Source organism: Camelina sativa, chromosome 8 (genome assembly GCF_030686135.1).
Source record: "Camelina sativa cultivar CO46 ecotype springtype chromosome 8, ASM3068613v1".
Classification (NCBI taxonomy): Eukaryota; Viridiplantae; Streptophyta; class Magnoliopsida; order Brassicales; family Brassicaceae; genus Camelina; species Camelina sativa.
In genome coordinates, this window is record NC_141887.1 from 13,071,377 (window position 1) to 13,096,315 (window position 24,939).

The window sequence follows — 24,939 nt, forward strand, 5'->3', positions numbered from 1 at the left end:
TGATGATTGCAATGTTTGAATTTTGGCGTGTGATAACAAAGGTTTCTTATCTCTCAAGATTTACATATAAGAACACTAATGACAAATTTTAAAATGTTTAAGATCGAAAACCAAATGTTTTAAATTAAAGAAAACAAAATCATCTATAACTTTTAAAATAACTTTGACAGTTAACATAGTCCTTATAAACATTGTATACAGTTTAACAGAATAAACATTCTATACAGTTTAACAGAAGCATAATATTTAAAACCAAACTAGAATAAAAAATATCTCTATTTACTTTGACATATGTGGACTTGTTATAAAAAGAATAGGTAATTTACAAAAGAAAACAAAACAAATAATAACGTAACAACAACACAAAATATATAAACTTAGATCATTAAATTTGTAAAATACAAAAAATACACCACAAAATAAAACCACACTAATATATCTCCCATAACAAGTAATAGAAGAAAAAACACAACATATAATAGAGTTAAACCAATTATACGATTAAATTTACCCGACTTAAATGTAAATGATTGTAATAACAAATAATACGGAATTACAAACTATTGTAGGTTTTTTTAGTCAATTTCTATATCTTAGCATTGTGTAAACCATAATTTTCATGATTAATATAATTTTAAAAAATTAAAAAACATATTTTTAACATCAAATATATTTCAAAATATATAGAATAACATCCTACAGCATCGCGCGGGTCTAACCTAGTAACCTATAATAATTTTATTAGCCGAAATGGTCTGATAAGCTACCAAATCATAAAAAGAAAAAGAATAGCGATTTTTTGGGCGATTTTACAGTTTTTCCTCCGTCATCTTCATCTGAAGATTCTGACAGTTATTGGCGCCGGAGTGGGGTGGGTGCCCTCGACCCACGTTCGAGCAGTTCTTCTCAGCAAATCAAGGGCCTTTTTGCACGATGTTGCGTTTACCGACAGTTGGAATTGGATCTATAAAAGCGCAAGTTTTGCGTTTAATCTCTCATCACTCCCAAATCAAAGATCTTGTCTCCAATCTCCTTCTTATTTCATCTCTCTTGGTGCTCAAATGGCCGATAACCTCCGCCGTTCACTTCAAAACATCAATTTAGGGATTGATGATGAGTCGATAACCCTACCACCAGCAATTGTTCAACAAGCTTTCGAAGAAAACCTATTATGTTTGATGGGTCGTCCTTTGATGCCACGCAAACAGAACACTCGACAACTCATTGCTACTCTTTCACGTTCATGGGGTCTGGTCGAATTTGTCCGCGGCCGCCAAATGGAGCAACATCGCTTTCAATTCCTCTTTCCTTCTGAAAAATCGCTACAAACTGTTCTGCGACGTGGTCCATGGTCGTTTGCTGAATGAATGCTGGTCCTGGATCTTTGGATCCCGGATATGGATCCTCTTTCACAGAATTTCATCCCTTTCTGGATACAAATCAGAGGAATTCCTCTCCACTACATGAACATCTAGGTCATTGAGAGCATCACACGCTCCCTCGGAGACATCATGGAGATTGACTTTGATGATGCTACAGCAACACGAGTCTAGTTTGCAAGGGTTTGTGTCAACTGGAATGTTGACAATCCTCTTCGCTTTTTAAAGAAACTACCAGTTTACTCCCGGGGTAAATATAGTTATTAGTTTTTTCTATGAGCGTCTAAGGGGTTTTTGTGATGTGTGTGGTATGATGACTCACGACTCTGGCTGTTGCTTAATTCAAAATGGCCGCCTCCTCGTGCGGGGGATGAAGATGATGATAATGATGACAATTCAACGTATGGTTCTCATGGTAACCAAGGAGTCCATATCGTTGAGATTGATTACAACGGACAGGCCAATTGGCGAAGACGAAGAAGGTGATGTCGCTGCAATGGCAGAGGTGCCTGATCCTCAATCCCCAAATGAAGAAGAAGCCCCCGCAGACATTGATCCTGATCAAAATGCCCTGGAAAACCTTTATTCTGGTGACTCCCGTGAGACATCTAGTGAGGTTGTTGCTGATTCAGACTGTTTGTACAAACCAATTCCATCTTTTGTTGATATTTTAGCTGAAGCTTCGGGTCAGATAGAACAGATGACTAGCATACTGCGTAAAAGAAAGAACATGACAGAATCTAACGAGTATGGAAACAACTCTCTGAAGCGGAAACAAGATCGCGAGGGTCGAAACATTATGTCTTCAAGCGGCATTGTGGGAGAGTCTTCCGTCTCAGTTGATATTGATATACCCACGGTGGGGCCAATACCACCACCTGTTCCATGAGAGTTGGCTTTTGGAACTGTCAAGGGCTGGGACAAATTTTGACAGTTCGACGCCTAGAGGAGAAGCAACGCCTGTATCTCCTAGACATCTTGTTCCTAGTGGAAACAAAACAACAAGACAAATACGTTAGAGACTTAGGCGTGAGTATGGGGTTTGATGATATGTGTCTTGTTCCCCATGTGGGTTAAGTGGTGGGTTGGTAATTATGTGGAAAAGTCATGTTTCTGCTCAAGTTATTTCTTCAGATGTAAGGCTCTGTGTTTAAAAAAGCGTCGCCTAGGCGCGCCTGGGCGAGAGGCGAGGTGATTATAAGGGTGTAGCGCCTCTAGTAGACGAGGCCAGGCGGTAGACAAAAGGCGCTCGCTTCGGGACGCCTTGCCATGGAGCCCACCTCATCTGGCTTAGCGCCTGCAATTGTAATAGGTAATATATGGTTAAACCTCATTATCTTCTCAATATTTTCTCAATATTTGCTTACTTAAAATGTTTCTAGAATGATTTTGTTGATTGCCGTGAATTTATTGCTAGAAGCCCTAAACTTTTGATGATGATGAGACAGATTTTTAGGCTTTGTGTTTAAGTTTTAAACTTTCGTAGGATTTGCTTCTACTTTGTTTTCATTTCTCTGTTTCAGACTCATGATTGGCTTTGGCTTTAGCTTTGGCTTTTCCTTTGGTTTCAAATCTCTGTTATAACTATTATTGGGTTTCTCTCTTTCTCTATGTTTCAATTTCAAATGATAAGCTATTGGTTTTAGACTCAGGTTGTGCTTACATGGTAAGGAATCGATGATTTATGACTAACCTTATGTCTGTTTGTGCAGTTGCGCCTCATACACCAAAGGCGTGGGGCGAATCTCGCCTAGGCGCAGGGCGCCAAACTTACCCTCTGTAGCCTCACCTTGCCTCTCGCCATTTAAAACACAGGTAAGGCTTGTAGATCTCTTTATTGTATATAAATCTTCCAAGTTCTACTTGTCTTGCATCTATGGTCATTCTATCCCAAGTGAAAGACATCATCTTTGGGAAAAACTTCAACGAATCTCAATTTCAAGACATGGCCCTTGGTTAATGTGTGGGGATTTCAATGCGATCTTACACACTAATGAAAAAAAAGGAGGAAGAACCCGTAGTGTAGGCAGCATGAGAGATTTCAGAGATATGGTCAACTATTGTAATATAAAGGATATGCGTTTCATAGGTAACAGATACAGCTGGGTTGGGAAACGTCAACAAGAAACTATTCAGTCGTGTTTAGACAGAGTTCTCACCAATGCGGATTAGCAAGCAATGTACCCAGATTCAGAAATGGAGTTTCCACCATTAGCAGGCTCGGATCACGCCCCAGTGATAATTGATATTGCTTATGAAACTTGCTCTAAACGTGGTCAGTTTAGATATGATAAAAGATACTCTCAGTGTGAAGATTTTGTGGCTTATTAAAATAAAGGGTGGTCTAGGGGAAGAACGAATAACTCTGTTGGTATCCTACACAAGATACAATTTTGTAGAAAGGAATTGGCCAGATGGAAGAGAGTCTCTAAGGCAAATTCAGCAGACCAAATAAACGTCCTAAAAGCTAGACTCGATGCAGCAGAGAGAGACCATTCTGTATCTTTGACAACTGTACAACAACTCAGATGAAACAAGTTTATATTGTGGTGTGAATGATGATGTATGCAATGGTGAGATATGAATGGAATGATGGATGGGTGTTTCAATTCCCCTTATGCTATTGCAGTACAAGAGGTATCAATCCTAAATGAGTGTTTGTGAACAATTAAGATATGCATATGAATCTAAGTTAAGACAAATGTAAAGATTGTTTGTCACTAACAATCCTAGGAAGAAAATGTAAAATGCAGAAAATAAACTACAAGAACTAACAACTAGATGCAAATGAAACTGAATGATTGAAACAATGATAAAGCAAGAACAGAAACAGAGACTACTACTAATGAACTAATGCAAGATAATTAATGAACTGAAACTAAATGTATGCAACTGGAATGAAACAGGAATGAAACAAGACAAACACAAATCATAGACACAGAGTTCTGGGGATGAACTCGAGCAGCACTCGACCGAGTGTAGGTCGAGTGGGTGGTCGAGCTAGACTAGACGCAGAAACAGAGCAATGCAATAAAAACAGAGTAATGCTAAATCCAATCAAACAACAAGCAAGCAACAGGATTAAGACTAAGATTTCAATAAACAAAGAAGGTCCTGAGGATGGATTCATGGGATGGACTAATCATTGTGGTTATCTAACTTGGTCAACAAATCTCAAGCAAACTTTGAGCTAACCTCTAGACATATTAATCTAAGACAAGTTTCTCCCACTCTCATGGTCAAGAAACAATCAAACCTATGCAATTCTAGACTTGTTCTCACACAGTAAAGAATCTACACAAGCAGGCATTAAGCAATACATCTCAAACCAAACAAGACCTCTAATCTCTTAGCAAGCCTAATGGTAAGCTCTAGATCTAGCCTTATCTATGCTTCCTAAACATTGATGTGATGCTAAGAAGCTTGAAATCAGACTCTACCCTCTCAGATATAGAATCAGCATTAAGATCATCTACCCTAGAAGAGATCTACAACAATCAAGCTTGACCAAGTCACACAAACCACAAGATCAATCCATCCTAACCCATCCTCAAGATCCTAAGGAAACTACTCACAACAATACATGGTGATCAAAGTCAAAAACCCAGAAAATATTGAAACTTGCATTATTAGAAAGATTAAACAAAGATCTTCAATATTGATGAAAGGATGAAACTCAAATTCTCAATATCTTGAAAGTTATAGAACCAACAAAATATAAGAATCTAGTCTTCTTTCATAAGGAAGTACAAGATCTTAAAAATAAAAATGCAAAAGGAATAAAACTAAAAAAGGTAAAAACTAGGTTTAGGGAATATCTAAAAAGTTGCACACTTTGGTGGCTGCAGGTACAAGGCCTTATATAGGTGAGGAGGTGGAAGCCCTAAAAATAGAAAAAGTCAAAGTAGTCAACGGCTCGGTCAACTCGACCAGTGCTCGGTCGAGTCCATGGTCGAGCTGGCTTCTCTCGTGCACACTCCACTCGGTCGAGTCCATCTACTCACTCGGTCGAGTGCTTGGTCGAGTTGGACTCTGGACCTTGGTTCTTCAGCCTTACCTCTCTTGCTTTCCCTTCAAGATTGCTTCACTTCTCCTCAGGATTGTTTCCATGCTCCTTAAGCTCCAAAATCACCTGTTTATGCATGAAAAGATGCAAATGCAATGCAACTAAACTCTAATGCATGATTAGTCCTAAAGCTACACAATAATGATGAAAATGGCTAGCAAAAGATGCAAAAGATGTGAATAAACTAAGGGAAAACATGGTAAAATATATGAACATCAACACCCCCAAACTTAGTCTTTGCTTGCCCTCAAGCAAATAAACAAGACATAAGAAGGTAGATGAGGTTTGAAAGTGGGATCTCAGCTCCTAAAGCTTGCAAATAGACTATCTAGAATCAATGTCCAAGTTACTAGTACTATGATGCAAGTTGGATGAGCTAAACTTAAAGACTTTAGACAAGCATATCACAACCTTCACTGATTTGAGCCTTAGACATCCACATGCATTCAAATCAACCATTTCCTTTAACATTCATTAATCAAGAACATGAATCAATTCTATGCAATGTTTAAACTCATTTGGCTTGGCAGTAAAAGGTTTAGAGACAATGATGGTCTCTTTTTAGAGTAGGGCTTATCAATATCAAAGTTCTCTCATAAAAAATGGATTGAGCTTTAGAAGAATGCTAAAGGTAAGAACACTTAGACACATACAAGAACAAAACCTTGTCTACCCAAAGGCTCCCAAAGTGTTTATCCTATCAATCTAAACCCAATTGGTCCTAGTGCTACCCTTTAACTTCTTTTCTTCTTTTTCACCCTTTTCTCTTTTGGTTTTAAAGTCTTAGGAGAGGTTTCTTATTTGATCTTTCTAGTGGAATGGGGGATTCTTACTTATTTGCTATGGTTCTCTTTTCTTCTTATTCTTAAGACATATAAGCATTTTGCTAGACTTCTTTTTTCTTTCTTTCTTTTCTTTAACTAGAACCATCTTTAAACAACCTTATTCTTCCCATTCTTTCACTAGACTTCAATTTTTCTTAAACACATTCCCCTCCTAAAGACTCTAACCTTTTCTTTCTCTTTTTCCTCTTTTCTTCTCATAATAGCCAAGTCCCAAACCCGACAAGTGAACCACCTAGTCCTATCTAGTTTGAAAAATGCAAACTAGAACTACACAAGGCTTTACTCTTGTCAGTTCAAACCTAACACTTTCTACCAAGCTCAATCCCAAAAATAGGCCTCACACACACAAGAATAAACATGGCTTGAAAGAAGGTTTGGTTAGGGGTAGGGAAACTGATTTAAAAGTGAAATCAGCTACTTGGATCAACAAGAGTGGCAAAAGGAGAAAGATGATCCAAATAAGTATATGGTATCCATGAGTTTAAAGCAATGCATACATTGATAATTAACAGTCAATATTAGGTTCTTATAGATAGGAAATGGCATCAAATCACAACATGCTTCAATTTAGACCAAATGCAATTCAGGAATTCAAGGCTTGGTTCAATCTTATGCTTCTAACCACTCAACTAGCATCAAAGTACTATTAACTTGGGCATTGATCCTAGTCTAGTGAATTAAGCAAGCTAACAAGGAAAAACTTATTATAGATCCCTAATGCAAACAGTCCTATATGCTAAACAAAACTCTTAAATATGCAATGCAAACTACATGAACACTCTTTTTTTATAAAGATTTTTGCAAAAAAATTTCAAATTTTTATGGTTTTCCTATGCCTTAGATGATTATGCAAGTGCTAACATGATGATGATAAAAATTTGAAATAAGAAAACAAAACACAACATCAAATGCTATCTTAAACCCTCCCCCAAACTTAAATCACACAGTCCCTTGTGTGAAAGAAATTTGCTTGAGGATTCAAGACTTAAAACAAAACACAACATATGAAATGCTATGGTATATACAATGGTAAGGTGATAATGTTACCTCAAGGATTGGAGAAGAAGCTGTCCACATCCTCCTGCATACTATCAAAGGTGTAGCTGGGGTCCTGCTGGTGACTGGAGGAAGGTGATTGGGGCAGCTCGACAATGCCAATCGACCGTGACTCAGTCGAGTGCATGTCTGAGTGGGGGGGTCGAGCTGGACCGCGAGTCTCCGTTAGCTGTCCCTTCCTGTTCTATTCAGACTCCCTAGCTTGCCTAACCATGAAAATACGAAAGCAAAAATCAAAATACTAAAATTCCAAGGCAATATGTACAGAGATACCTTAGGGATTTCCTCCCTAGTGAGCTTGTTTAAAGTCACTAAGCTTGACTTTGATGCCTTTTCATGATTGAGGAGCATCCTTGAGAAGCATTGTGCACTTCTCATGAGTTTCCTTCTCCCCTAAATACTTCTTAACTCTCTGACCATTGACTGTAAATTCACTTCCATCCTTGTTGAGAAGTGTTACAGCTCCATAAGGTAGGATCTCCTTGACTTCAAAAGGGCCTCCCCATCTACTTTTTAGCTTCCCAGGGAATAACTTGAGTCTTGAATTGTAGAGCAAAGCCTGGTCTCCAGCCTTTAGGTCCTTGATAAGAATCTTCTTATCATGGAAGGCTTTGGTTCTCTCCTTGTAGATTTTGGAATTTTCATAAGCTTCCAATCTGATTTCCTCAAGCTCATGCAGATCAAGGCTTCTCTTGGCTTGTGCTTTTTCTAGATCCAAGTTCAAGAGTTTTATTGCCCAGAGAGCCTTGTACTCAACTTCAACTGGGAGGTGGCAAGACTTGCCATACACAAGCTGGAATGGGGTTCTTCCTATTGGTGTTTTGAAAGCTGTCCTATATGCCCAAAGTGTTTCATCAAGTTTAGTAGACCAATCCTTTCTTGTTGCTCCCACTATTCTTGACAGAATGGCCTTGATCTGCTTATTGGAAACTTCAACTTGCCCACTAGTTTGGGGATGATAAGCTGTAGACACTTTGTGCTTAACCCCATACTTCTTTAGCATTCCTTCAAAGATTTTGTTGATGAAGTGTGTTCCTCCATCACTTATCACAGCCCTTGGAATTCCATACCTTGGGAAGATTATTGATTTGAAGAGCTTAAGGACTACCTTGTGGTCATTAGTGGGGCTAGCAATGGCTTCTACCCACTTTGAGACATAGTCCACTGCCACAAGTATGTAGACATTCCCATTTGAAGGAGGGTTAAAAGGTCCCATGAAATCAATTCCCCACACATCAAATATCTCAACTTCAAGGATTGGATTCTGTGGCATCTCATTCCTCCTTGTGATGTTCCCCATTCTTTGGCAAGCATCACACTTTGTAATGAACTTGTGAGTATCCTTGAATAAAGTAGGCCACCATAGGCCAGCTTGTAAGACTTTCTGGGCTGTCTTGAAAGTTGCAAAATGTCCTCCATAAGGAGAACCATGACAATGTCCCAACACTCCTTCTACTTCACTTTCTGCTATGCATCTTCTAAACAACCCATCTGACCCCTTTTTGTAGAGATAAGGTTCATCCCAATAGTATCCATTTATGTCCTTGAGGAGTTTCTTCTTTTTGTAATGGTCCATGTCCACTGGGATTTCCTCACACACCTTGTAGTTGACTATATCAGCATACCAAGGTAGATCCTCACTCTCAAGTGCCAACCACTCCTCCATCTGCTCCTGCTCGATCGGGTCACCAAACTCACACGGTCGAGTGCCTGCTCGAGTTGGTGGTCGAGCTGGCTGCCGGGTTGTTCCAAGTAGCATCAGTTTCTCCTCAGGCATTGAGTCATCAATTGGAATCTCCTCCTCTATCCTCATCCTTGATAAATGATCAGCTACTCCATTCTCTATCCCTTTCTTATCAACTATTTCCATGTCAAATTCTTGGAGAAGCAAAATCCACCTCAACAGCCTTGGTTTGGTGTCTTTCTTTGAGTAGATGTGCCTCAAGGCAGCATGATCAGTGTACACAATCACCTTGGATCCTACCAAGTAGCTTCTGAATTTTTCAAAAGCAAATACCACTGCTAGGAGTTCCTTTTCTGTTGTTGAGTATCTTCCTTGAGTTTCATCCAAGGTTCTACTTGCATAGTGAATCACATGCAGCTTCTTATCTTTTTTCTGTCCTAGAACTGCTCCTACTGCAAAGTCTGAAGCATCACACATGATCTCAAATGGAAGATCCCAGTTTGGTGCTTGGACTATTGGGGCTGAAATCAAAGCAACCTTGATCTCCTTGAATGCTTTCAAGCAATCTTCATCAAAATTAAACTCAGTCTCCTTACAAAGCAACCTTGTCAATGGCCTAGCTATCTTTGAGAAGTCCTTGATGAACCTCCTATAGAACCCAGCATGGCCAAGGAAGCTTCTTATGTCCTTGACTGTTTTTGGTGGTTGAAGTTGAACCATAACTTCAATCTTTGCCTTGTCAACTTTTATTCCCTTCTCTGAAATCTTATGACCAAGGACTATCCCTTCTTCAACCATGAAGTGACACTTTTCCCAATTCAAAACCAGGTTTGTCTCCTCACATCTCTTTAAGACCCTGCATAGATTAGCAAGACAAGAAGAGAAAGAATCTCCATAGACAGAGAAGTCATCCATAAAAACTTCAACCACATCCTCAATGAGATCAGAGAAGATTGACATCATGCACCTTTGAAAGGTAGCTGGAGCATTACATAATCCAAATGGCACCCTCCTATATGCAAAGGTACCATATGGACATGTGAATGTTGTCTTCTCTTGATCATTAGGATGAATAGGAATTTGGAAAAATCCAGAGTATCCATCCAAGAAACAGTAATGAGTGTGATTGGCTAATCTTTCCAACATTTGATCAATGAAAGGAAGAGGAAAATGATCTTTCCTATAGTCAATGCACATCCTATGACCTGTTATGGTTCTAGTTGGAATTAACTCATCTTGATCATTCTTTACTACAGTGATTCCTCCTTTTTTAGGGACACAATGGACTGGTGAAACCCAAGTACTATCAGAAATAGGATAGATTACTCCAGCATCAAGCAACTTAAGGATCTCCTTTTTGACTACTTCCTTTAAGTTGGGGTTTAACCTTCTTTGGGGTTCAATGCTAGAATAAGATTCATTTTCAAGGTGAATTCTATGCATGCAGAGGCTAGGTGAAAGTCCTTGAATGTCATCTAAAGTATAACCAATGGCTTTTCTATACTTCCTCAATTCAACAACTAGCAAGTCAAGTTCATTCTCACTCAGTTTAGCATTAACTATTACTGGATAAGTAGAGTTCTTACCAAGAAAAACGTACCTTAGCCCAGATGGAAGAGGTTTTAGCTCTACTTTTGGTGCTTTCAACTCAGACCAGTCATCTCTAGAGGATTCAGCAGTGCACTCGGTCGAGTGGGTCCTACACTCGGTCGAGTGGGTCCTGCACTCGGTCGAGTGCATGGTCGAGTGGGTAGTCGAGCTGTCCGTATTTGCTACTTGAACTGACCAAACTTCCTCCCTCAATGCTGGTAATCCCTCAAAAATCTCTAGATGGTCTGATTCCTTACATGAATCCAATATCTCTTCATAGGCCTTGGTCTCTTTATAGATGAACCCTTCCTCTCTACTTTTGGTCAAGGCAGTCCTAAGATGATCTTGTTCTGCTAGTTCTTCCACTAGTTCTCCTGTCAGCTTATCCAGCTCTTCAGTCCAAAAGACTTGTCCCCCAATTGTTGGTTTCTTCATAGCCTCCACAATATCAAATGTCATTTTGAGGTCATCTCCCAAGTTGAGATCAATCTTCCCTTCTCTCACATCTATTATTGCTCCTGATGTAGCAAGGAAAGGTCTTCCCAAAATCAAAGGATCTTTTGGCTCTTCATCCATTTCCAAGACTACAAAATCTGTTGGGACTTCTACTGCTCCAATTCTAACAGGTAGATCTTCCAAAACACCATGTGGTAGTCTTATTGATCTATCAGCTAAGATCAAAGATATATTGCATGGTTTATACCTTGTAAATCCAAGGCGCCTTGCAACTGTCAAAGGCATGAGGCTCACTGAGGCTCCCAAATCACAAAGGCATCTGTTGAAAGTCAAAGGTCCTATTGAGCAAGGTATAGTGAAGGAGCCTGGATCTCTCAACTTTTGAGGGTTCACTTGCTTTTGGATTATGGCACTACACTCATGGCTAAGATGCACCATCCCCTGAACTTCTTTGATTCTTTCCATCACAGCATCTTTCAAGAACTTCTGGTAAGGAGGAATCATCACAAAAGCATCAATCAAGGGCATCCTAAGCTCAATCTCTCTAACTTGTTTGTCAAACAATGCTTTATACTTGTCAACCATTTGCTTCTTAAACCTTCCTGGGAAGGGAAATGGAGGCTTGTAAGGAGGGGGAATTGACCTAGCTTCCTTTTCCTTGGAGGTAGCTGGCTTAGATGTTTCCTGAGCAGCTGCTCGATCAGGCACTCGATCATGCACACGGTCGAGTGCCTGCTCGAGTGGACGGTCGAGCTGAACACTAGTTTTATCCTGAGCTCCTTCTTGTTGAAAATCCTCCCCATCTTGTTCCACACTGTCCTCAGTGTTTGGTAAAGCTCCCTTTTTGTCTTGTAAAACTCTTCCACTGCGCAAATTAATGGCATGAGCACTTTCTATAGATTGCATAATAGCTTTGCCTTTGTTGTTCTCTTGCTTAGATGCAGAAGTTTGTTGACCCTCTAGTGTTGTAATCCTTGAAGCAAGTGTGTCAAACTTTCTATTTAGGTCACTGTAAAGATCTGTTATCCTCCTGTTCAGCTCAGCAAATTTATTGGCTTCCTCAATCTTCCCTTGTGTTTGACCAATCAACAGCTGTTGCACCATGGCTCTAAGGTCTTGTTCCTGGCCTTGGTTAGTCTGAAACCCTGGTGGGGGACACAACTGGGGCTGGAACACCTGTTGCTGTTGTTTGGGGACATAGTTTTGGTGCTGTTGAGGCTGTCGAGGAAGGTAGACTTGATCTTGTGGGTTGGCCACATTTGTGCTCCTATAGGACAGATTATTGTTCCTAAAACCTCCTTGGTTATAACCCTTGAAACCTCCTTGGTTTTGCATATAGCATAACTCAGCAAACTCATTCTCTCCCTCTTGAACAGGAGGCTCCTCTTCACTAACAAAGTGAATAGACTTTTGCTGACTTAGCAAGATCCTATCAAGCTTTTCATTCACCATTTTCAGATCCTTCTTGTACTTGTCTTCTTGATCAGTTGATGATGACCTTATGGTTCTGTCATAGTCCTCATTGTAGTTCCCATCAGACTGTGCAAGGTTCTCTACTAACTCCCAGCCTTCTTCCACATTCTTATTGAGGAAGTTTCCATTGGAGGCTGTATCAAGAAGCATTCTGAACTTGGGAAGCACTCCTCTATACAATGTGCTCAACAAAGACTCCACACTGAAACCATGGTGAGGACACTGAGTTTGGTACCCTTTGAACCTCTCCCAAGCTTCACAAAAGCTTTCATTACTCCTTTGAGCAAATCCAGAGATCTCATTCCTTAGTCTTGCTGTCCTAGCATTGGAGAAAAACTTGGCCAAGAAAGCCTTCTTGCATGCATCCCAAGTAGTGATTGCACCAGTAGGGAGAGTCTTTTCCCATAAATGAGCTTTGTCCCCAAGTGAGAAAGGGAACAACCTCAGCTTGAAACCATCTTCACTTACTCCATTGATCTTGGTAAGACCACAGATTCTGTCAAACTCATCAAGATGATCTAGTGGATCCTCCATAGGCAATCCATGGAATTTATTGGCCTGAATCATTGAGATCAATCCACTCTTGATCTCAAAGTTGTTGTTGGCAACAGTTGGTGGCACAATGCCAGCTCTTTGGTTGTGAGTGTTGGGTGCATCTCCAGCACCAATGTTCCTTGGTCTCTGAACCTGATCCTGTTGATCCATAGCTATTATAACCTCTTGTTGTTTCTGAACAACTCTCCTTTGCTTAGCTCCTAAACTCTTGGTCTTGTTGTTGATGTTGTCAATAGGCCTAAGAAGATTATCCTTTCCTTTAGACCTTGTGTGCATTAACAGACACAAACGATTTTTGCTAGGCAAGTGACTGAGCACAGGCTCAAGTAGGAGGTCAAATCGACTGGAAAATGATGGTTATAGAGATCCGGCTTCTGGCTCGAGCAGGTGCTCGATCACGACTCGGTCGAGTGGTGGTCGAGTGACTGGTCGAGTGGTACCTGAAATGCAACTTCAACCCAGAAACAGAAGATTCGAGTACAGCAACCTCACAAGCGTATAAAAGAACTTAATCTTAGACTAATATGGATCCTAAATGTCACAAAAACACACTCAAATGGGCAACGGCGCCAAATTGAAACAAGTTTATATTTTGGTGTGAATGATGATGTATGCAATGGTGAGATATGAATGGAATGATGGATGGGTGTTTCAATTCCCCTTATGCTATTGCAGTACAAGAGGTATCAATCCTAAATGAGTGTTTGTGAACAATTAAGATATGCATATGAATCTAAGTTAAGACAAATGTAAAGATTGTTTGTCAACAATCCTAGGAAGAAAATGTAAAATGCAGAAAATAAACTACAAGAACTAACAACTAGATGCAAATGAAACTGAATGATTGAAACAGTGATAAAGCAAGAACAGAAACAGAGACTACTACTAATGAACTAATGCAAGATAATTAATGAACTGAAACTAAATGTATGCAACTGGAATGAAACAGGAATGAAACAAGACAAACACAAATCATAGACACAGAGTTCTGGGGATGAACTCGAGCAGCACTCGACCGAGTGTAGGTCGAGTGGGTGGTCGAGCTAGACTAGACGCAGAAACAGAGCAATGCAATAAAAACAGAGTAATGCTAAATCCAATCAAACAACAAGCAAGCAACAGGATTAAGACTAAGATTTCAATAAACAAAGAAGGTCCTGAGGATGGATTCATGGGATGGACTAATCATTGTGGTTATCTAACTTGGTCAACAAATCTCAAGCAAACTTTGAGCTAACCTCTAGACATATTAATCTAAGACAAGTTTCTCCCACTCTCATGGTCAAGAAACAATCAAACCTATGCAATTCTAGACTTGTTCTCACACAGTAAAGAATCTACACAAGCAGGCATTAAGCAATACATCTCAAACCAAACAAGACCTCTAATCTCTTAGCAAGCCTAATGGTAAGCTCTAGATCTAGCCTTATCTATGCTTCCTAAACATTGGTGTGATGCTAAGAAGCTTGAAATCAGACTCTACCCTCTCAGATATAGAATCAGCATTAAGATCATCTACCCTAGAAGAGATCTACAACAATCAAGCTTGACCAAGTCACACAAACCACAAAATCAATCCATCCTAACCCATCCTCAAGATCCTAAGGAAACTACTCACAACAATACATGGTGATCAAAGTCAAAAACCCAGAAAATATTGAAACTTGCATTATTAGAAAGATTAAACAAAGATCTTCAATATTGATGAAAGGATGAAACTCAAATTCTCAATATCTTGAAAGTTATAGAACCAACAAAATATAAGAATCTAGTCTTCTTTCATAAGGAAGTACAAGATCTTAAAAATAAAAATGCAAAAGGAATAAAACTAAAAAAGGTAAAAACTAGGTTTAGGGAATATCTAAAAAGTTGCACACTTTGGTGGCTGCAGGTACAAGGCCTTATATAGGTGAGGAGGTGGAAGCCCTAAAAATAGAAAAAGTCAAAGTAGTCAACGGCTCGGTCAACTCGACCAGTGCTCGGTCGAGTCCATGGTCGAGCTGGCTTCTCTCGTGCACACTCCACTTGGTCGAGTCCATCTACCCACTCGGTCGAGTGCTTGGTCGAGTTGGACTCTGGACCTTGGTTCTTCAGCCTTAACTCTCTTGCTTTTCCTTCAAGATTGCTTCACTTCTCCTCAGGATTGTTTCCATGCTCCTTAAGCTCCAAAATCACCTGTTTATGCATGAAAAGATGCAAATGCAATGCAACTAAACTCTAATGCATGATTAGTCCTAAAGCTACACAATAATGATGAAAATGGCTAGCAAAAGATGCAAAAGATGTGAATAAACTAAGGGAAAACATGGTAAAATATATGAACATCATCAGAGTAGAACTAAATCAAGAATACCATAAGGAGGAGCAATACTATAAGCTTAAAATTAGAAATACATGGATGCAGCTAAGAGACCGCAATACAAAGTTCTTTCATGCTTCCTCAAAGACAAGAAAATCGAGGAACCGTATTATTTCAGTAATAGATGACAATGGTATGGAGCACTTCAGAGATGATTCTATAGGACAAGTGGCAGCTTCCTATTTTAATGATTTATACACGACTTTGCAGCAATATGATAATTGACAGTATAATTTCATCTCTTGATAGCAAAGTCTCCATTGGTATGAATCAAGAGTTGATGCAACCAGTCACGGATGATGAAATCAGAAAAGCATCTTTCACTATAGGAGCAGACCGTGCTCCTGGTTATGATGGCTTCACTGCTGCTTTTTACCATCAGTTTTGAGATATTGTAGGAAGTGATGTGTGTACAATGGTCAAAAGGTTCTTCGACACTAGTACATTAGACGATAAGATAAACAAAACCCAGATTTTTCTCATTCCAAAAATTATTCAGCCAAAGGTCATGGCTGATTATCGGCCCATAAGTCTCTGTACAGTTCACTACAAGATAATATCAAAGATTTTGGTGATGCGCCTAAAGAAAAGCCTCGGTTTAGTGATTTCTGAATCTCAAGCTGCTTTTGTTCTTGGCCGTAATATTATTGATAATGTGTTGGTGGCTCATGAGTTATTACACTCATTAAATTCACGAAGAGAGTGTCAATCTGAATACTTGGCTATTAAAACTGATATAAGTAAGGCGTACGACCGTGTGGAGTGGAATTTTTTAGAACGGGTTATGTTGCAGTTGGGATTTGACCAGAAATGGGTAACATGGATAATAAAATGTGTCTGCTCTGTCTCTTATGAGGTGCTTATTAACGGCTCGCCTTATGAAAATATCCAACCATCTCGAGGTCTTCGTCAAGGTGACCCACTTTCTCCATATTTGTTTATGTTTTGTGCTGAAGTATTGAGTCAACTACTACAAAAAGCAGAACTTAATCGGGAATTCTATGGTATCCAAATTACGAGATCCTCACCAACAATATATCATCTCTTGTTTGCTTACGATTCTCTTTTCTTCTGTCGTGCGACGACAAATGATTGTACTTACATGTCTTCTCTCTTTACCGCTTATGAAGAAGCGTCAGGACAAAAAATCAATTACACCAAATCCTCGGTTATTTTTGGGATGAAAGTTCCAGAAACCAAGAAAAGAAGATTACAAGATATACTTGGCATTCATAGAGTTGGAGGGGGGGGGCGAGGTAAATATTTGGGGCTTCCAGAGCAGTTTGGAAGAAAGAAAGTTGACTTGTTTGCACACATTGTTGAGCGTGTAAAGCAAAGAACAGAGGGTTGGTCTTACAAATATTTGTCTCAAGTGGGGAAAGAGATATTAATCAAATCTGTTGCAATGGCCCTTCCAGTTTACTCAATGAACTGCTTTTTGTTACCATCTACCATTTGCGAGGAAATTACAAGTGTTATCTCTTCATTCTGGTGGGGAAAGGAGAATGGTAATCGGAAGATACCCTGGGTTTCTTGGAATAGAATGACAATACCAAAAAAAGAGGGTGGTTTAGGTTTTAGAGATCTTTATCTCTTTAAGAAAGCTTGGCGAATCATGACTAACCCCCACTCTCTCCTTGCTCGACTGTACATAGGTATGTACTTTCCACATTCTACCTATTTAGAAGCTCAAACAGGGTCGTATGCCTCTTATAGATGGCGATCCATCCAAGAAGGAAAAGTCCTTCTCCAACAAGGTCTTCGTGTTCGCATTGGTAATGGGAAGACTACAAAGATATGGTTGGATCTGTGGCTCCCAACTCTTCCTCCAAGACCTACTTATGGTCCCATTATTGATCCAGACTTGACAATGGCTGATTTATGGCTCGAGAACAAACATGAATGGGATCCTGTTATTTTCGAAGGGGTCTTAACACCAGAAGACTAGAATCTTGTAGCTGAGAATGACACTTATGAATGGGCATACACAAACAATGCTTGCTACTCTGTCCAATCAGGTTACTGGGTTGCTACTCATATTGGTCTTGCTGAAGAAGACATCATACTTCCACCAGATGGTTCAGTAGATTTGAAAAATGACATATGGAAAGCGAACATTGCTCCTAAACTCCAACACTTTCTCTGGAGATGTTTATCGGGTGCGTTAGCTACAAATTCACAACTCCATTCGAGGACTATTCCCATAGATCCGACCTGCCAGCAATGCTGTCTAGATGATGAGACGATAAATCATATGTTATTTACTTGTACATATGCTCAAGTTGTCTGGCGAATGTTACAGAGGCAGATAGGAAAACAGATAAATTTCTCAGCATGTCTAGGAGACAATATCCGCACACTGCTTACCATTATAAAGGACCCAACCTCTCAGCCCCAACATCAACTTCTCCCCTTGTGGATCCTTTGGCGAATCTGAAAATCGAGAAACAATTTCGTCTTCAACAAACTTTCGCAGAATCCAGTTTATGTACTTAAAAAAGGAATTCTGGATGTGAATGAATGGTTAGTGGCCAATGAGAATCTTATACCAAATCAAAGGTCTGATGTGCCTGCAACAATACCCAGGGATAGGAGATGGACACCATTCCCCGCCAGGTTGGATCAAATGCAATTTTGATAGTGGTTATTCTCAAGGAAGAGAGTTTACAAACACAGGTTGGTTATTCCGAGACGAGAATGGCCAGGTTATTTCATCAGGTTGTGCCAAGCTACCACCTTCTTGTACGTCACTACAGGGCTGAAGCTTTGGGATTTCTTTATGTCCTCCAATTATCATGGATTCATGGTTATCGCTATGTATGGTTTAAAGGAGACAATAAAGAATTGACAAACCTAATTAATACAAGAAGTGATCATCACAAGTTGGGAAGCCTCCTGTTTGATATACGGCATTGGATGCTCAAGCTACCCTACTGTTCACTGGATCATGTTACTCGGGAAAGAAATGCTGCTACTGACGCTCTTGCCAAATATGGCTTAAGTTCTTCATCAATGTCTCATATGTTTTCAATTCCACCTATGTAGTTCTTGAACTATTTGTTTGAACCTTTTACGATCTAATAAAAAGTAATGTCAGATTTAAAAAAAGAAACTACCGAAACCAGGCCTAAGCCCATTAACGTAATGTCAGATGTCATTGACAGAAACCAGGCCTAAGCCCATTAACGTACAAAACTACAGAATTTGTGAGATTTTCTCTCAGTTAATGCTGACTTCTGAGAAATAGAGAGAGAGAGAGATGAGAGGAGTCGGAGGTCCGCTGCTATCAATCGGAGATCTTCTCGCCGATCTCGGTGAAGAAACTTCCTACTCATCGGAACACGTTACAACTCCTGAAATTTCGTCAAAACCAGACTCTGATGATGCCATCTCTGGACCATTGGATCTATCCCGACTCTTTCAGGTCCCTCTTCTGTCCCCATTGATTCAATCGCTTTTTTAATCGGTCCTGTTCCATGTTTCTCTATCATTGTTCATTCATCACAGTGAATTACGCCTAAATTTTTTTTTTTTTTGTATGAATGTTAAATTATATTCACAGTGAATTACGCCTTAAATTATATAATAGTTTCATTGTTTGTTCAAATTTTATGCATCATCCTCTTTGATTTGTATGGAACCCTATGAGTCTGAATCAAGGTGGTTTTGAAATCTGTGTGTCTGTATCAGATCTCTCACTAGAGGAATGTTGAAATATTCTGTTGGAACAGCTCCACTGTTAAATAATCCTCAATCCCCACTAGAGGAATGTTGAAATATACTGAGTTGGTTTTGTTTCAGGAGAACTATGATAAACTAAATGATGCGTTTGGTGGTTCTGATCACTCATGGACCTCCCTAACATTGGAGGTAATTTGAAATCTTTTCGATTTGACTACTATCTCTTGTTAATATTTTTTATCAGGCAGATATTTCCATGCTATAGAGTTTATATATACTCTGTGAAATATGGTTGGTATGTTAAAAGTGTTTGATATGAGTGGCTCATAAATAATTTTTTTTTTTTTTTTTTTTTTTTATTGTCTGTTCCTTTCTCAGTGGAAGTCTTTGTCTTTCACATTGTTTAGATATGTACCGTGGTTTGTCAAGAGACATACATTTCAACTAATCATTTTTACTTCTTCCCCCATCAATTTCAGCTTAAGATTATATGTATAAGTGGCTCTGTAGATATGTTTTTTCTTAGAACAGACAAATGCAAATGAAATGTTTCCATAGCTTGTCAAGAAACATTAATCGTTTACTTGCTTCCCCCTTCATTTTCAGCTTTGCACTGCCCTAGAAACCGCAAACAAGTTGGTCCATGCCACCACCTCGAATGCTAGATTGTTGTCAGAGAAGGTGGAAGAACTCGAGAAAATTGTAAAACGAGGAGACTCTGCAGTGGCATCTGCCAGAACGGTTCACGCCACAATTAACCAGAAAGGATTAGTGGATTACCCTCTGCGTGACAGTTAGGACATATGACCATAAATTAATACTCTACCAAGGTACCAACCAACCTATTGGGTTCTATTATTTAATCTTTGCAAATGGGATCCATGACTTTGTTAATTGAGTCTAGATGTATCTTAAATCGTACGACGATATAAATATATAATCTTCTGAGCAAGCATGTATTTAATTTAATTGGATTGTTGGAGAATGTAGGATTTGGTTCTCTTAAAATATGATATGGTCTGATCGTATATTTCTGTGAAATTACATTGAAGGTAGAATTGTGAGTGTGACCACATGATTTTAGCTGGAAAACAACTTGTAAACTACTAAAATTGCGTCACTGCTTCTGTCACTTTTTTTCCAAACCAAAACCTGTTATAGAGGTGAGGGAGATAAGGTTCTGCTGTTTGCTTAGCCTACAATTGTGTTAAGAGACTAATCGAAGTGGTCTGAAGATTGTTAGAACGATTTCGAAGTTTATTATTAATAAGTTTTTGATGTGAATGCCTCTTGATTGATTTGATTAGATGTAAACCCAAATCTCAATAATGTCTTGTCGTTTTCTGTTTGGCGCTTAGGTTCTCTACTCAGCAAAGCTGGCTATATGCATTTTCATATAAAATATATAGTCCGTGCACTTCTATTTTATTTTAAATTGTCACTAGTTAGGTTAGGCTGGACGCCGATTTTATAATATAAAAAAACAGATCAGTATGATTGGACTAACAATTCTCACTTGTTTTGTTTAATTTCCCAGTTGATCATAGTGGTGCATATAATCATGGATTAATATAGTTGGACTAACAATTCTCACTTGTTTTTTGTTTTTTTTTTTTTCCTGATCACAGTGGTCCTGATACTTGTTACAAGGACCACAGGTTGTTAGACCTCCCTGAAAGGGGACCATGTACTTTAGATTTGACTTCAAATGATTTACTTAAAAAAATATTCTCTTGGGTCGTACTACACTATCTATATAATTCTGCATTGCTCGTTTCTTCATTTGTACCTGCATGACCATGAATTATCCTTACGAGGACTTCCTGGACCTCTTCTTCTCTACCAAAACCAACACGCCTGTCACAGCCGCAAGCACCTCCTCTTGTGGTTATAGCTTGAATGATCTTGACGTTGATTGGGGTTGTGACTTCCGTGATGTCATTGAATCCATCATGGGTGATGAAGGAGTTATAATGGAAACTGAATCTGCTCCAATGCTTCATAGCCAGGAGGGAATTTGTAACTCTGCGTCCACGGGTTTGTCCGTGACTGATGGGGTTAGTGTAGAGGAGCCTAAGCTAGATGAATCAAAGGGCTTTAGGTTGGTTCACTTACTGGTGGCTGCTGCGGAGGCATCAACTGGAGCGAATAAGTCTCCGGAGCTAACTCGGGTTATACTTGCAAGGCTTAAGGACTTGGTTTCTCCGGGTGACCGAACGAACATGGAGAGATTAGTTGCTCACTTCACCAACGGCCTTTCAAAGTTGCTTGAACGAGACAACGTTCTACGTCCCAACAATCATTGTAATGATGTTTATGATCAGGCAGATGTGATCTCAGCCTTCCAAATGCTGCAGAACATGTCTCCATATGTCAACTTTGGTTACCTCACCACCACACAAGCTATTCTTGAATCTGTGAAGTATGAACGTCGAATCCATATCGTGGATTATGATATCGCTGAAGGTATTCAGTGGCCTTCATTGATGCAGGCCTTGCTGTCTAGAAACACAGGCACATCAGCCCAACATCTAAGGATCACGGCTTTGTCAAGGGCCACCAATGGTAAAAAATCTGTTGCTGCAGTCCAAGAAGCTGGGCGGCGTCTAACTGCGTTCGCCGAGTCTATTGGCCAACCGTTTTCATTCCACCATTGTAAACTGGACAACGATGCATTCAACACTTCGTCTCTGAAGCTTGTAAGAGGAGAAGCAGTGGTGATCAATTGTATGTTGCATCTCCCTCGGTTTAGCCACAAAACACCGAATTCCGTAATTTCCTTCTTATTGGAAGCTAAAACTCTAAACCCGAAACTTGTCACTCTCGTTCACGAGGAAGTTGGCCTCATGGGAAACCAATGTTTCCTATATCGTTTTATGGACTTGCTACATCAGTTCTCAGCCATCTTCGATTCTCTAGAGGCAAGCCTCTCAATCACTAACCCGGTACGGGGCTTTGTGGACCGTGTATTTATCGGTCCGTGGGTTGCTAATTGGTTGACGCGTATCACTGCTGATGATTCAGAAGTCGAAACCTTTGCTTCGTGGCCACAGTGGTTAGAGACTAATGGGTTTGAACCCATGGAAGTGAGCTTCGCCAACCGTTGTCAAGCAAAGCTCCTTTTGAGCTTGTTTAACGATGGGTATAGTGTGGAAGAATTGGGCCAAAACGGCCTCGTCTTGGGATGGAAATCTCGACGTCTTGTGTCGGCCTCTTTCTGGGCCTCGCACGAGTCGAATCTGTAAATTCTCGTTTTTTTTCTAATCATAGTACAGTCAGTGCATGAGACAGTGTTACAAAGACATCAAAATAAAATGATAAAAAATAATAATAAAAGGACATCATATTTTTTTGTTACTGTTTCAAGGGTCAAAATATGTAACAATCCAATGCATTTTACTAATTATAAGAGTTCGGCTTGAATTTAATGTGTTTAGACAACAATTACACCTATTTTGTCCTGAAAGAAGCTAAAACCGAGAAAACATTGATTTGAAGTAGTAAAAAGCTTTGTTAATGTTTCGGGTGAGAATGTGTGAAAATCCAATTCATTTGACTAATTGTAATGGTTCGTGATGAATTTGGACTGTTTAGCCATCACTTAAACCCGTTTAATCCCAAAAGAGGCTTAAACCGAGAAAACATTAATTCAAAGCAGTAAACAGCTTTGTTACTGTTTGTAGGATAAAAATATGTAACAATCCAATGCATTTGACTAATTATAAGAGTTCGGGTTGAATTTGAAGTGTTTAGACAACAATTATACCCATTTTGTCCCGAAACAGGCTAAAACTAAGAAATCATTGATTTGAAGTTGTAAAAAGCTTTGTTACTGTTTTTGGGTTAGAATGTGTGACAATCCAATTCATTTGACTAATTGTAAGAGTTCACAATGAATTTGGAGTGTTTAGACATCACTTAAACCCGTTTTATCACAAAACAGGCTTAAACCGAGAAAACAAGCTAAAACAAGGAAAACATTGATTCGAATCAGTAAACAGCTTTGTTAATGTTTATAGGGTCAAAATATATAACAATCCAAAGCATTTGACTAATTAGAAGAGTTCGGGTTGAATCTGAATTGTTTAGACAACACTTATACCCATTTTGTCCCGAAACAGGCTAAAACCGAGAAAACATTGATTCGAAGCAGTAAACAGTTTTGTTACTGTTTCTAGGGTCTGAATGTGTGACAATAGATTGCATTTGACTAATTGGAAATGTTTGAGATGAATTTAGAGTGTTTAGACAACAATTAAACCTGTTCTATCCCAAAAGAGGCTTAAACCAAGAAAACATTGATTTGAAGCAGTAAACAGCTTTTTTACTGTTTCTAGGGTCAGAATGTGTGACAATCGAATGCATTTGACTAATTGTAAGTGTTTGGGATGAATTTGGAGTGTTTAGACAACACTTAAACCTGTTTTATCCCATAACAAGCTTAAACCGAGAAAACATTGATTCGAAGCAGTAAACTGCTTTGTTACTGTTTCTAGGGTCAAAATTTGTAACAATCCAATTTATTTGACTAATTGTAAGAGTTCGGGTTGAATTTGAAGTGTTTAGACAACAATTATACCCATTTTGTCCCAAAACAGGCTAAAACTGAGAAATCATTGATTTGAAGAAGTAAAAAAGCTTTGTTAATGTCTGGGTGAAAATGTGTGACAATCCAATTCATTTGAGTAATTGTAATTGTTCGTGATGAATTCGGACTGTTTAGACATCACTTAAACCCGTTTTATCCCAAAACAGACTTAAATTGAGAAAACATGCTAAAACAAGGAAAACAATGGTTCGACTCAGTAAACAGCTTTGTTAATGTTTATAGGGTCAAAATATGTAACAATCCGATGCATTTACCTAATTAGATGAGTTCGGGTTGAATTTGAATTGTTTAGACAACACTTATACCCATTTTGTCCCGAAACAGGCTAAAACCGAGAAAACATTTATTCGAAGCAGTAAACAGCTTTGTTATTGTTGCTAGGGTCTAAATGTGTGACAATCGATTGCATTTGACTAATTGTAACTGTTTGGGATGAATTTGGAGTGTTTAGGCAACAGTTAAACCTGTTTTATCCCAAAACAAGCTTAAACCAAGAAAACATTGATTCGAAGCAGTAAACAACTTTTTTACTGTTTCTAGGGTAAAATATGTAACATTCCAATGCATTTGACTAATTATAAAAGTTCGAGTTGAATTTAAAGTGTTTAGACAACAATTATACCCATTTTGTCCCGAAACAGGGTAAAACCGAGAAAACATTGATTTGAAGTAGTAAAAAAGCTTTGTTAATGTTTCTGGGTGAAAATGTGTGACAATCCAATTCATTTGAGTAATTGTAATAGTTCGTGATGAATTTGGATTGTTTAGACATCACTTAAACTCGTTTTATCCCAAAACAGACTTAAATTGAGAAAACATGCTAAAACAAGGAAAATAATGGTTCGAATAAGTAAACAGCTTTGTTAATGTTTATAGGGTCAAATAATGTAACAATCCGAAGCATTTGACTAATTAGAAGAGTTCGGGTTGAATTTGAATTGTTTAGACAACACTTATACCCATTTTGTCCTGAAACAGGCTAAAACCGAGAAAACATTTATTTGAAGCAGTAAACAGCTTTGTTACTGTTTCTAGGGTCTGAATGTGTGACAATCGATTGCATTTGACTAATTGTAAATGTTTGGGTTGAATTTGGAGTGTTTAGACAACAGTTAAACATGATCTATCCTAAAACAGGCTTAAACCAAGAAAACATTGATTCGAAGCAGTAAACAGCTTTGTTACT

The 24,939-nt window shown here is 38.9% G+C and overlaps 2 protein-coding genes, 1 non-coding gene and 1 pseudogene across 6 annotated transcripts; all 4 read left to right on the forward strand.

Annotated features, from left to right (window-relative positions):
- Positions 1–1,061: 1,061 nt before the first annotated feature.
- On the forward strand, positions 1,062–18,508 carry LOC147940043 (uncharacterized; annotated as a pseudogene).
- Positions 12,755–12,861, forward strand: LOC147940044 (small nucleolar RNA R71). The gene has a single exon (XR_015564955.1). It is a non-coding gene; the product is annotated as a small nucleolar RNA R71 (small nucleolar RNA).
- A 152-nt stretch (positions 18,509–18,660) lies between the features above and the next one.
- LOC104707239 (uncharacterized) lies at positions 18,661–20,920 on the forward strand. 4 transcript variants are annotated; one of them, XM_087463160.1, is made up of 4 exons: positions 18,685–18,887; positions 19,265–19,333; positions 19,751–19,974; positions 20,197–20,920. In XM_087463160.1, the coding sequence occupies exons 1-3, from the start codon at positions 18,723–18,725 to the stop codon at positions 19,940–19,942; spliced, it is 426 nt and encodes a 141-aa protein (XP_087319286.1). In that variant the 5' UTR covers positions 18,685–18,722; the 3' UTR covers positions 19,943–19,974; positions 20,197–20,920. The 4 variants fall into 4 exon arrangements, with proteins under 4 accessions (XP_010421848.1, XP_087319286.1, XP_010421849.1 ...); XM_010423547.3 differs by having other exon boundaries at positions 20,773–20,920; XM_087463161.1 differs by having other exon boundaries at positions 20,201–20,428.
- Positions 20,921–20,937: 17 nt separating this feature from the next.
- On the forward strand, positions 20,938–22,572 carry LOC104707241 (scarecrow-like protein 26). Its single transcript, XM_010423548.3, has one exon. It carries the CDS (start codon positions 20,938–20,940, stop codon positions 22,387–22,389), a length of 1,452 nt encoding a protein of 483 aa, XP_010421850.3. The 3' UTR covers positions 22,390–22,572.
- The last annotated feature ends 2,367 nt before the right edge of the window (positions 22,573–24,939 follow it).